At 36.8% G+C, this 13,991-nt stretch overlaps 1 protein-coding gene across 12 annotated transcripts in view; it reads right to left on the bottom strand.

The window, feature by feature from the left end:
- PDS5A (PDS5 cohesin associated factor A) overlaps positions 1–13,991 on the bottom strand; it is a 165,293-nt gene that overhangs the window by 18,008 nt on the left and 133,294 nt on the right. For 6 of the 12 annotated variants that reach the window (XM_070263969.1, XM_023638213.2, XM_070263971.1 and 3 more), the window contains exons 27-31: positions 7,913–8,045; positions 6,997–7,116; positions 4,496–4,558; positions 3,369–3,514; positions 1,945–2,053 (exon numbers count right to left, since the gene is read on the bottom strand). In XM_070263969.1, the coding sequence (XP_070120070.1) occupies positions 1,945–2,053; positions 3,369–3,514; positions 4,496–4,558; positions 6,997–7,116; positions 7,913–8,045 (571 nt within the window). Of the gene's footprint in view, positions 1–1,944; positions 2,057–3,368; positions 3,515–4,495; positions 4,559–6,996; positions 7,117–7,912; positions 8,046–13,991 lie in introns of all 12 variants that reach the window. The other 6 variants (XM_070263966.1, XM_070263960.1, XM_070263968.1 and 3 more) reach the window with 1 other exon arrangement.

Here is a 13,991-nt window from a genome sequence, read left to right as displayed (position 1 = left end):
CGTTGGTTTGAATCCTGGGCACAGATATGGCACTGCTCATCAAACCACGCTCAGGTGGTGTCCCACATGCCACAACTAGAAGGACCCACAATGAAGAATATACAACTATGTACCGGGGGACTTTGAGGAGAAAAAGGAAAAAAACAAAATCTTAAAAAAAAAAAAATCATGCACATGATATTTACACACTTACGAACATTATATCCATGTTCATATGGATAAAGAACTCATGTAAAAGCCAAATGAAGAGGGAAACAGCTGGACAAGCACAAAGAAAAAGAAGCCTCCTAAAGGACCACATTGGCAGTATCACTTGCCTGAATCCAGAGAATGTGTAGTCTTGGTTCTTCTTTTAACCACCTCCTTATTCATCCTTCATATTACAATTTGATTTCCCTCATAGAGTAAATAATAGCAGAGAATGTGCTGATTTGTAAAATGTACATCCAGTTTTTTAATATACATGTCTAGTGAATTGGTTTACGCATCAATCTCTTTGAGAAATTGGTTACCAAGAAACACTCCCTTAGATCTTTATCTTCTTTTACTATACTAACAAGATAGTCTTTTGAGCCTAAAAGACTGAGGACCAGATCCTGGAAAAACATGACTGTTTATCAACTTATGGGAGACCTAACTGGCAAGTTATCAGGGTTTTGCCAAAATACAACCCCTGTCTCTTCAGGCTACAGCAGATTTGTTAAGACAGTCTTTGGAAGTGTGAAAAAGTTAAAACGAGGGTTTGGAACAATGTAATATTATAGCTCAATCAGAAAGTAACATTTTCGCCCCTTAGAAATTAGAATTTAAATGTCCAATTTATCTTATATAGAATTTTACAGCAGAGGCTGGAAAGATTATAGATAGCTATTTGTACTAGATAAACATTTATATCCCTGTACCACCTCTTAATACGTATCATAGGTACGTTTAACTGAATGTCTGGGGAAATATGCATTTTACATCAAGACTGTTTCTCTAAAAGGATCCCATAATATTCAAATCTACTGGTTTCTTAATTCTAAGAATTTGACAGTGAGAGGTTCCCTGTTACCTGAATCTACTGACATACTGAAGAGTTCAGATAGCAAACAGCATGAGTTTGGATAAAGAGAGGCTGATCTAAAAATGTATCCTTATCTATTCAGTTTGAGTTCAGATAATGAGTTTGGACAGGAAAAGTTCAGCTACTGTGGAATAACTGTATAGAGTCTTTATTTTATGTAACTGAGGGTAATTTCTAAAACATTCAATGAACACACTAAACATATGATGGGCAATAAAAAGTTAAGTATGTCAAGAATATGATTCTGTAGGAAAAAAATAATAGTATCTTCATGCCATTCTTACTGAGGTAAGTTATCATTTTCATTCTACAGTTGAATGGAAGCTTAGAGAAGTCAGGCAATCTACCCAAGTAAACACACAGCTAGTGAACAGCAGAGCCAGGATTCAGACCCATGTCTTTCTGATGCTCCTACCAATGTTATACTTCTTTCTATCCCGCCAAAAGATTAAGAAAACTGGATGCCATAGTTAGAAGACCAAGAACAAAGAACGAAGCAGTTAAAAACTCAACCATATTTTAAAAGGTTAACTCTAAGTTTAACTTTTTAAAATACAGTAGAAAGAAAACAGAGTGCTGATCTTTGGCAGGAGTCAATGAACTTTTGAAAGTAAGATCTCAAAAACTCTCAATTCCTATTCTTTCAAGGTGTTGGGAGTAGTGTGGGAGAAGGACAGCATTATGGGTGACCACATAAACTCTTGTAAAATGGAGTGAGCGAACGTAGGCAGAATCATTTTTGGAGAGTTGAAACACAGTAAGTATAGCAGGGGGTGGTACACACATGTATAATAAGTAGTATACATTAACTTCTTGACTGTGGGTTTCTAACCCTACCATGAAATTGTAGTAAGAATCTTCTAAATTTTAAAATTTACCTTATTCTTTACCGGGTCAATATTCTTTACAGGCGTGACAGAAATAATTCTCACAGGGTTCTCTTCATTTTCACTAACTCCAGTTTCTGCTGCCTCTGAACTCTGTTCTCTGCTGAAGAAAAGTCAACCAAAGCTTCATTTCACCACATAAGCAGCAAGTTTACTCTCACTATACCAGTAAGGAAAGAGAGGCTCTGGCTGGTTAGAAGCCTGGCCAAGTGAAGCAGCATTAGCATGAGTCAGATCTTCCGTGGTTATGGACCACTGCTCTGTTATACCATGTTACTGATTTCCATTTAACCTTATTAAAGTAAGACAGAAATGACTGCCTAAAACCACCTGACAGAAAGATGAGTTATCAAGAAATAGAATAACACAACTATTTTAAGCCTCTCTCTTGGGAGCGGGAAACTCTAAAACAAAAATACAACAAAAGATGAGAGTATAGTATAACTGTCTCCAGTCTGTTTCTTTCTTTTTGGTGAGGAAGATTTGCTCTGAGCTAACATCCACTGCCAATCTTCTTCCTCCTTTTTTTGCTTGAGAAAGATCAGCCCTGAGCTAACGTCTGTGCCAATCTCCCTCTATTTTGTATGTGGATCACCGCCAAGGTAAGGCTTGACAAGTGGTGTAGGTTCATGTCCGAGATCCAAACTTATGAACCTAGTCCGCTGAAGCAGAGTGTGCCGGACTTATCCACTATGCCAAGGGACTGGCCTCTCCAGTCTATGTTTTTAGTGTTCCGCAAGGGAGAGGGCTGTAAGAAGAGGCCACAGGGGAGGTGTTTGAGCCCCATCATCTCTGTAAACCACAGATGTTCCATGTTAATTTATTTTATATTTTGGGGTTCTACCACTAAAAATGTGTTTAGAACACCACCAGTTGAGTTCATTCTTAAAATTTCATGAGTAAGAATAAAATGTTTAAAAGCCTCAATATTTAGTGTTGATAAGAGGAGGGTCAGCAGGAAATTTTTATGTAGTAGCTAAGACAGTAACATGAAATATTTTTATAAGTGGAAAATGTTTTAACAATGTTATCTTTATTCAACTCATAATATACTAATTTGATTGAGTTAAAAACTAAAATGTATATAAATTCTAGAGTTATATTTTCATAGTTTTCCTAAGTGTTAAATTTTCACATATACATATATATATACACACATTTCCATGCAAATTAGTTATATTATAAATTCTTACATTTTTTCCTTTTAACTTTTCCATACACTTAGAACGCTATATGGTTTCAAAATGTATAGTACACTCTCAATTTCCAACACCTACTATACTAAAATTCAGCACTATCATTTTGTACCAAACATTTCCTGAAGTTCATTATTGTGATACAGTGTTCAGGAAAAAATTCAAAGATGAACCAAGTAGTGAGTAATAGTAACAAAAATAATTGGAAAAAAGAATTGCCTTGATCGACTTCCAGTTGAAGGGTTCAGCTCTGAATTGACATTAATAGTGCTTCCAGTCTCAGTTCCAGTGCTTCTAACATATGGTTTCCTTCCCGTTGCCGATAAAGGCTTGTTTACTGCACCAAGTACTCCAGCAGGTTTTGGCTAAAAATTACACATATACATGTTACTTTATACCTTACTGAAAAGAATAAATATAAATTTAGACTCATGTAAGAGATATTGTTTAGCCTAAGCCAAGGAATTGTTATTACTTTGGAAAGTTAAATCCTAACTTTATTAGACATGATAATTCTATAAAATTACGGGTTTTTTAAAAGATTTTATTTTTCCTTTTTTTCTCCCAAAGCCCCCCCATACATAGTAGTGTATTTTTAGTTGTGGTTCCTTCTACTTGTGGCATGTGGGATGCCGCCTCAGTACGGCTTAATGAGCGGTGCCAAGTCTGCGCCCAGGATCCAAACCAGACGAAACCTGGGCTCCTGAAGCAGAGCACGCAAACTTAACCACTTGGCCACGGGGCGGGCCCCTATAAAATTATGTTTGTCTGAAGACAATTACAAGTCATAAGCATCACTTCTGCTTAATAATAACTAGGCAGTATTTAATTATTCCTCATTGCTCAATCAAAATAAAAAGCGCCCCCAAAACACTGAAATTCTTAATACATATGACATACTAAAATGTCTTACAAATAAACTACTGAATGTTTATAAATAATAGTTTAGACAATGTTTATCAAAAATTAAATTTCCTTTTGCTTTTTTTAGGTATATTACTTTTTATAGAATATAAACTAACTCATTAACATTTCAAAACTATTTCTTTTCTTTATCTTACATACCTATTTATTGCACCATTTTTCAGGAAAATCTGCTCTGTGGATTCTAAATAACTTGAAGACAATCAGTACTGATGGGAATACATGGTCATAATTCAAAAGAGTGGTTCACGGAAAGAAAAAAAGCATGACAGAACAAACTGTTTTAGCTGCTATAATCTACAATATGATGCTTAAGAATCAGGAACTATAAAATCTAGGGGACATTTAAAGATTATTTCTAGGAATGGCAAAAGTAATATAAACATGAGATAAAGATACCCGAATTATCTAGTCCACAATACCTTTCCTGTTAACAGAAGTACTCTTGTCTCTTCTGAAATATAACTCTTGTCATTACAGAAGTCCTATCAAAAAAAAAAAAAATTAAAGTGAACATGCATATTTTTATTGTCCAAATAAGATTTTTCAGGCATCGTGCTTCACAATATAAATTACATTTGTCCTTACATATCAATTCATCAAATAATCAAAGCATATTTAATAACTCATACCATAAGTCTAGCTCTAAAATTAAATCAATAGCATATAAGACTTAGGCAAACGTCAGAGATAAATTACTTCAATCACATTTTTAAATAAAACAACACTCCTATTTTTTAAAGTGGTTTAGGGCAAACAGTCTCCAGTTTATTCTTTGAACTATTTTCTCCTCCACTGTATTATCAAATCTACTTCTTTTGGGCTTCCAAAGCATCCAAAATGGTACTATGCATATATTAGGCAGTTAATACTCACTAAAAGAACTCCACACTGAATCTCAAGAAAATTACCCTGACTGAAAAAAAAATCTGGCATTTTAATTAAAAATATTTTGCTTCTTAGAACCACAGGTAGACTGTCCAAATCATAAAGGTACATACACCGTCAAAATATGATTAATTATAGCATTCTTTGGCAAGCAGTGATATTAACCAGTTGATAAATGAATTAAACTGAATGTGGACACTGATGGTACTTTCTTGAAAGTTACATCTACATAAAACTTGAGTTCAAATTTGATCTTTTGATGAGTCTCCTTGTTAAATATCTTAGGAACAGCACACAAATAAACTACAATGGTGTCACAGAAGCAAAATTATTTACTACAATCAAAACGCTAATTAATTTTAAAGTAATCTCACGTAAAATTTTTATTTTTTCTTTTACTAAGTTTATCTTCACACTAGAGTCATCAGAAAGAACAGAGGGCTTAAATGAGCCTATAAAGAAATCACACTTTTGACAAGTGTTCTAGACAGAGCTGTATTATTATTATTTTTTTGCACAAAGACTTTTAGGCAGCTGAAGTAAATGTTACAAAGCCTGGGCTTAATCTTAATATGACTACTGTTTGAATTCATACCAGAGTAAAAGCAACATATTAGAAAAGGAAGTGAGGAAAGTTGTTCATTGAAAACAGAAAAAAATTAAGTTATTAAGAAGGCTAAAAACACTAAGTTTCAGATAGCAAACCAAAAAACAATTAAAATTAGGTACAGTGACAAAGAGCAATTTAATTCTTTATGATGGGATCGCTCTTGTATGAAGATTCATCTGGGTATCTTTCTAGTCATGATAGTCCTGGGTCAACAACAAAGTAAATTTAAATTCAAGAGCTCACTTAGGACTGTTTATAAAGAACAGTAAATTCAATTAGAGGGCAAATAGCTTGTGATCCTCCTATTAAAACTAGGCACAGTAAATGCTGAACATTAAGTCATTAGAGAAAAATCTGGTTAAAATTTTTGTCAAAAATAATGTACAACTCAAATTTCACAATGTTGTAATCTATCCATAACCTCAATAAAAAAAAAAAGGAAAAAAATTTTTTTGTCAAAGTATGGCATTCAAAGTAGGAAAGTCCATTTCCTGGAATGTTCTTCCATAAAGAGGGGGGTATTCTCTGAAGCATATCTTCATGTTTCAAATGTGTAGAATAAATTTTTAAATGCTGTATTTTTTCCAATTAAAAATATTTAGGATTTTATTTTTTAAACAAAGCACAGGAAAGTCAAACAAACTTCAAAACACCACCTTAAAGCAGGAAATAAACAAAAGACATTAAAAAAAGTTTTAAAATACAAGTTAGCTGGAAAAACAGAGCTTTAGTTAGCTGGAAAATCTACTTACATGGAAAACTTAATTTGCTGATAGAATAAATGTACTGTATTAATTGTTAATATCATTTATTGTATGCTTATTATGTGACAAACTCTCATAAACCTAGACATTATATAGTAATTGTTCATAGATATTGCTATCACCTGCATTTTAGAGATGATGCAATTGAAGCTTAGAAGAGTAAACTTGTCTAAAGTCCCTCAAATAAGAAGTTGGTTGATTAGAATCCAGTTCTATTAATTGCCAAGACCAATTCCACTAATTCTAACAGAATCCAGTTCTATTAATTGCCAAGACCAATTCCACTAATTCTAACATTTTATTTCATATAGATGTATATATACACTGTACCAAATATTTTATCTCTTACCTGCAAAAATGCTAACAGTGTTTTATTAAAATAATTTTAAAAACCTGAAAATTCCTCTTACATACTAGAAATATCCAGAAGGAAGAGCTGACAGAAGACCACCACCACCAAGCTTGATTTGTATTCTCCTACTTTGTAAGGTGAGAATGATACTGTTCAAGACCTTGGAAGACAATTTCCCATTCTGTGATAAACTCACAAGGATATTTTTTACTCTGTAGTCAAGATAATCCAAAATTTGCCATCGAGGTTGATGGTAACTGAAATTTAAATTAGTTTAGTGTGGTGGAAAAAGAAGCGGAAGAAAATTACCTTTTCAGGTTGTGTAAAAAATTTCATTGGAAGGACTGGATCCTTTGGTGAATCTGCATTGCACAAAGCACTTTTACTGTTTATAACACACAGAGCCACATCACACACTGTATAAAGTTTCTAGGGAGGAAAAAAGAAAGATCACATATAGCTTTCAGTAGTGCAAAATAACCACAAGTACCAATTCTACCCAATGTATAAAATGAAATCAAAAGAAGGACATGTGGTTATTATTTATTCCTTGAACATTTCACATTTGTGTTTGACATTTCTTCTTATGTAGCCTCCTGGTAAACAAAAAAACTCATTTTACATGAGTGCCAATTATGCATTAAAAACAACCAACCAATCAAACTAAACCAAAGGAAACATACAATAAGAATATCTACTTGTCTTTAAGTCTTACTAAAAGTTCATGAAACAGCATAGTTATACATTTTATTAGTTCTTATCCCCCTGCCCTGTAGGAGTGTTTTTCTTTTCTTTTTTTTTTTTTTGGTGAGGAAGATTGTTGCTGAGCTACCATCTGTGCCAATCTTCCTCTATTTTTTATGTGGGATGCTGCCAAAGAATGGCTTGATGAGCAGTGTGTAGGTTTGCACCTGGGATCTGAACCTGCAAACCCGAGGGATGCTGAAGTGGAGTGCGCGAACTTAACGACTATACCATTGGGTCAGCCCCTTTGAGGGTTTTAATGTCTTTTTCAGAGGAATAAACATTCAGTAAAATAACAGAATTCAATTGTAATGAAACGCAGATGAATGAATGAAATAAAAATTGACTATAAATATATTTATTTTCAGAAATATTCTGTAATCTTATTTATTATGTAATAGTCAGGAAAAACAAGTGGAACAAGGGTCATAATATTTTTCCTGTAACATCTCAATACCCACTGGCCTAACACATATCTTACTTCATTTGTCTTGGATTCATCTGGAGACTGGGCATCTTTTGTTAACTTGATGTTTTCTGCCATCTTCTTCATAAAGGCATGGCTATTGTTTTCATTCTTTGTCATTAAAACTTCAAGCATGAACCATAGGCACCTAAATGGTAAACATATTCACCTTTTAAAGAGACTAAATGTAGGTGCTTTTGCTTAATGGATTAAATAGCTTATTGAAAAGTTCTGTTTCCTGAATATAATAAAATAGAGAAAACCCTAATGATTAATAGAAATATCCTGTTAATACTATTCAAGTAGAAAATTAAATCAAAATATTAAAAATGAAAATGTAGCTTAATATGAGAAAGTCTGACAGTATCATGAGGCACATAAACACTCATTCTATAGGTATTCAATAAACATTTAGAGGATCTGACAAGAATTAATGCCTGGCAATGATGAGCAAACCAGCACACAGCAGAGTCTTGCCATTTTGACTATTTGCAAGCTATGTAGAAGGTCTAGGATTTGTATGTAATTCTGCTGTGACATAACTCTGAACTGCATGTGCTATAAGGCTGATGTGCATAGGAACCAGTTATTCAGTTAAGCAGTCACACCTCAAACCATTTTTGCTGTTTTCCACTTGTTACTGTAGACTCATTGAATACATAAAGCGTCTGAAGGGGACACCTGAACTTCTTTTTTAAAGATTTTATTTTTTTCCTTTATCTCCCGAAGCCCCCTGGTACATAGTTGTGTACTTTCTAGTTGTGGCATGGGGGATGCCGCCTCAGCATGGCTTGATTAGCGGTGCCATGTCTGTGCCCAGGATGTGAACTGGCGAAACCTTGGGCCGTCGAAGCAGAGTGCGTGAACTTAACCACTCGGTCACCAGGCTGGCCCCCTGAATTTCTAAGTGAATCCCAAATCAGAATGAACATTAGAATCACTTGGGGAACTTAAACTGACAAACCTAGGGTAAGGAATGTTTGTTTTTTTTTAAGATTGGCACCTGAACTAACATCTGTTGCCAATCTTTTTTTTTTTTTCTTATTCTCCCCAAAGACCCCCCAGTACATAGCTCTATATTCTAGTTGTAGGTCGTTCTGGTTGCACTATGTGGGACGCTGCCTCAGCATGGCCTGATGAGTGGTGCCATGTCCGCACCAAGGATCCAAACTGGCAAAAGCCTGGGCTGCTGAAGCGGAGCACACGAACTTTATCACTCAGCCATGGGGCTGGCTCTGGTTTGTTTTTTTTTTTGCCAAGAAAGTTTCCCCCTAAGCTAACATCTGTTGCCAGTCTTCCTCTATTTTGTATGTGGGTTGCTGCCACAGCATGGCTGACGAGTGGTGTAGGCCTGTGCTTGGGATCTGAACCCGCAAACCCAGGCCACAGAAGTGGACCATGCTAAACTTAACCACTACACCATGGGGCCAGCCCCATAAGCCTGTTTTTAATAAGTTCCCAGGATGATTCTGAGGCAGCCATGGGACTTACTGCTTTACTGCATCAACAGGGGAGAGATCATTTGATGATAATCTATGTGTACTTTGCCTATATTCTACATAAATGTTTTAAGACATTACTCTAAGGGGAAATCTGGCATTAGGTTAATGGAGTTCATTTTTAGTAGAGCTATTTTACAGGAAATATTAAATTGAGTCCTTCAGGATGAAATGAAAGGACCCTAGACAGTAACGTAAGTACAGAACACTGGTAAAGGTAACTACATAGGTAAATATAAAAGCCAGAATTATTGTATTTTTGATTTGTAACTCCTTTTTTTATATATGATTTTAAAGGCAAATGCATAAAATAATTATATCTATTTAAATGGAAACGATGTAGAAAGATGTAATTTGTAATAATAATATAAAGGGAGAGGGATAGAGATGTTTTGGAGTAGAGTGTATACTACTGAACCACATTGCTATTATTCAAACTAGGCTGTTATAAGTTTAAGATGTTAACTGTAATCACTCAGAAAATAACTAAAAAATATACAGAAAAGAAATGAATCAAAACGTTCACTACAAAAAAAACAACTAAATACAAAAAAGGGAGGCAGTAATGAAATAAGTAACAAGAAACATATTAAGATACAGAGAAAACAAATAGCTATATGGCAGAAGTAACTCCTTCCTTATAAGTAACTATTTTAAACAAAAATAAATTGAATTCCTTAATTAAAAGGCAGAAATAAGCAGAATGGATTAAGACAGAAAAAATAATTCCACCTAGATCCCATCTACAAGAGACTCACTCACTTTAGATTAAAAAAACCACAAAGCATTTGAAAGTAAAAGGCTGGAAAAAAATGTATTTCATGCAAATAGTAACCAAAACAGAGCTGGTGGTGATTTTATGATCAGACAAAAAATGGATTTAAAGTAAAAAAAGATTACAAGAGACTCAGAAGGGCTATATTGATAAAAGATTCAATCCAGCAAGAAGATGACTATCATAAACACATGCAAACCTAACAATAGAGCCCCAAAATCTATGAAGCAAAAATTGAGAGAAGTGAAGAGAAAAACAGATAGTTCTAAAATAATAGAGATTTCAACACCCTATTTTCAATAATGGATAGAAAAACCAGACAGAAAATCAATAAGAAAATAGAGAACTTGGCCCAGTTCAAGACGGTGATGTAGGAAGATCCTGAACTCATCTCCTCCCACAGACATGCTCAGTCTTCAGCTACATCTGGAACAATTTCCTCTTAAAAAACCTAAAGGCTGGCTGAGTGATGACTACACATCAGGCAAACAAGAAGAAAACCACATCAAAGTGGGTAGGAGAGTCTGGGACACAATCTTGCCATAAACCCCACCCCTGGCGTTGGCAACCCACAACCAGGTGGGAACTCAAAACTCAGAGCTTCTCCCTGAGGAGTGAAGGGTTCAAACCCCACGTTGCGCACCCCAACTTTCAAGGTATGCACTTGAGATAAAGCCTCCAAAACATCTAATTTTGAGAACCAATGGGGCTAGTGTCAAGAGACCCACAAGATGGTAGCAATCTGAGAAACACCTCTTAAAGGGCTCACATGCTTGGGCCCACCCACCCCGGGGCCCAGTTAAGAGGCAGGTGATGGCACCCAGACTTAAAGTGAAGGAGGATCACTTTATATTATATTAAAATCTTGGCCTGAGGACCAGGCATCTAATTTAACACACACATCTAGGAGCCTGCTGGAAAACTCTCTGGAGACAGAGACTGGCAGGAACCATCTTCACGGTCTCCCTTTGCCAGGCTCCAGAGCACCAGTATCTCCTGGAAGCAAGCCTTGAAAGGCGTCTGGTGCCCTGATTTTTGTGGCTGCCTCCCAGGGGATGCCTCTTGATTGCCTGGCTCTAGAGGCCAGAGGAGCTTGTGGTCACATGAGTGATTGTGATAATCACAGTCACCCAGAAAAGAGCTCACAACTGTGTCTGGAGCACTGATTTTTGTGACTGCTGTCAGGGGAAACTTCTACATTGCCTGGCTCTGGCGGCCAGTGGGGCTTACATCTGTGGGTCCAACAGCACTGTAACCAACAGAGGAAGAGTTCTTGAACAGCTATCACTCTCAGGGCACAATGAGGCAACAGACCTAGGAGCAAGATCTTTCTGTGAAGGAGCCTAATAGGTAAACATCATGACTGTGGCCTGAGAGGCAGGCTTCTAATTAAATCCATATCTAGGGGCTGACTGTAATCCTTTTCACAGACCTCGGAGGGGAGGCGCTATCTTTGTATTCACCCTCTGCCATGCTACAGAGCGCTAGTGTCTTCTGGAGGGGAGCTTTACAAGCATTTGGTGCCTAGTTTTTGCAGCTGATGCCCAGGGGACACCCTTTGATCATCTGATTCTGGTGGCCAGAGGGGCTTGCGTTCCTTGGTCCCATGGGATTGTAGCAATTGCAGGGACAGTTCTTCGCAGCATACCACCCTCAAGACACTGCACACAGACAGCAAACGGAGGCACACCGCCCAGTCTTTCTGTGAAGGAGGTTACTCTGCTTGTCCTAGAGCTTCGGACTGAGGGGGAGGCTTCAGGTCTGGCACACGCTCAGTGACCTACGGAGCCACTTTCAGGGAACATAGGTTATGGATGCCATCTTGGCACCCATCTCCCTCTGCCTTGCTCCAGCTTGCCAATATCTCCTAGAAAGGAGCTTATACAGTCATCTGGAGCTCTGATTTTTTCAACTGCTGCTCAGGTGACACCTCCATATCACCTGGCTCTGGTGGCCAGTGGAGCTTATACCTGTCGCCCCTCAAGCCTGTATATATTTGGCTACTTTAAAAAGCTGCTGCCTGAGGACTGGGCTGCCAGTCAGCCTGAATCTAGGTGCTAAGATCCTACCCTAAGGGACACTGACAGGTCTTGGCACATCATTAACTACTGAGAGCTATTAAAAATTAAAAACATCGGCCACATAATGACCTTTCAGTCAACGACAGACAGCATATATGATGGTGGTCCCATAAGATTAGTACCATATAGCCTAGATGTGTAGCAGGCTATACCATGTAGGTTTGCATAAGTACACTCTATGATGTTTGCAAAATGATAAAATCACCCCATGATGCATTTCTCAGAATGTATCCCCACTGTTAGGCAACACATGATTGTGTAATAGGCTGCCTGGACAAGCACAGACGTTTAACAGACTACCAACAGCTGGGGCATGGCTAAACGAAAAGATTCAACTCCTACGTGAGGCCACTCCTTCAAGACTGGGGAGGTGGTTGCTTCATTTACTGTATAGAAACCAACACAGAGAATCAAGCAAAATGAATAAACAAAGGAATATATTCCAAATGAAAGAATAAGATAAAACCTTAGAAGAAAATCTTAATGAATGGAGATAAGTAATTTACCCGATAGGGAGTTCATAAGTAATGATCTTAAAGATGCTCACCAAACCAGGGAGAAGAATGGATGAACAGAGAACTTCAAAAGTGAGGACAGCTTAAAGGACTTATGGGACAACATCAAATGGACTAAAACTTGTATTATAGGGCTCCAAGACTGAGAAGAGAGAGAGAAAGAGGTAGAAATCTTATTTGCAGAAATAGTGGCTGAAAATTCTCTAACTTGGGGAAGGAAACAGACATCCAGATCCCAGAAGGCCAGAGTTTCAAATAAGAACCCAAAGAGACCCACACCAAGACATATCATAATTAAAATGTCAAAAGTTAAACACAAGGAGAGAATATTAAAAGCAGTAAGAGAAAAGCAACTTGTTACGTATAAGGAAACCCCCATAAGACTGTCAGCAGACTTTTCAGCACACAGTTTCCAGGCTAGAAGAGAGTGGCATAATATATTCAAAGTACTGGGGAAAAAAAACTTCCAACCAAGAATCTCTACCTGGCAAAGTCACCATTCAGAACTGAAAGAGTGAAAAAGAGTTTTCCGGATAAGCAAAAGCTAATGGAGTTCATCATCACTAATCTGGCCTTACAAGAAATATTAAAGAGATGTCTTTAAGTTGAAAAGAAAGGGTGCTAACTGTAACAAGAACAGATATGAAAGCATAAATCTCACTGAAAAGATAAATACACAATAAAGATAGTGGCGTAATTACTCATAAAGCTAGTATAAGGTTAAAAGACAAAAGTAGTAAAAATAACTATGATGACAATAATTAGTTAAGGAATATACAAGATAAAAGGATGCAGAATGTGACATCAAAAATATAAAACAGGGGCTGGCCCCATTGTGTAGTGGTTAAGTTTGGTGTGCTCTGCCTCGGCAGCCTGGGTTTGCACGTTTGGATGCCAGGTGTGGACCTACACCACTTGTCAGCCATGCTGTGGCAGCAACCCACATATAAAGTCAAGGAAGACTGGCACAGATAGTAGCTCAGGGCTAATCTTCCTCAGCCAAAAAAAAAGAAGAAGACCCCAAAACATAAAACAAGGCAGGGAGGGAATGAAAATGTTGAGCTTCAGAATGGCATCAAACTTAAGTTGTTACCAACTTAAAATAGACTGCTATAGACATAAGTTGTTATGCATAAGCCTCATGGTAACCATAAAGCAAAAACCTACAGTAAATAAATAACAGATAAGAAGGAATCTAAGCATGGATCAAAGATCTAAAGATGA

Source organism: Equus caballus, chromosome 3 (assembly GCF_041296265.1).
Source record: "Equus caballus isolate H_3958 breed thoroughbred chromosome 3, TB-T2T, whole genome shotgun sequence".
Lineage (NCBI taxonomy): Eukaryota > Metazoa > Chordata > Mammalia > Perissodactyla > Equidae > Equus > Equus caballus.
This window is presented reverse-complemented; position numbering and strand designations above follow the sequence as displayed.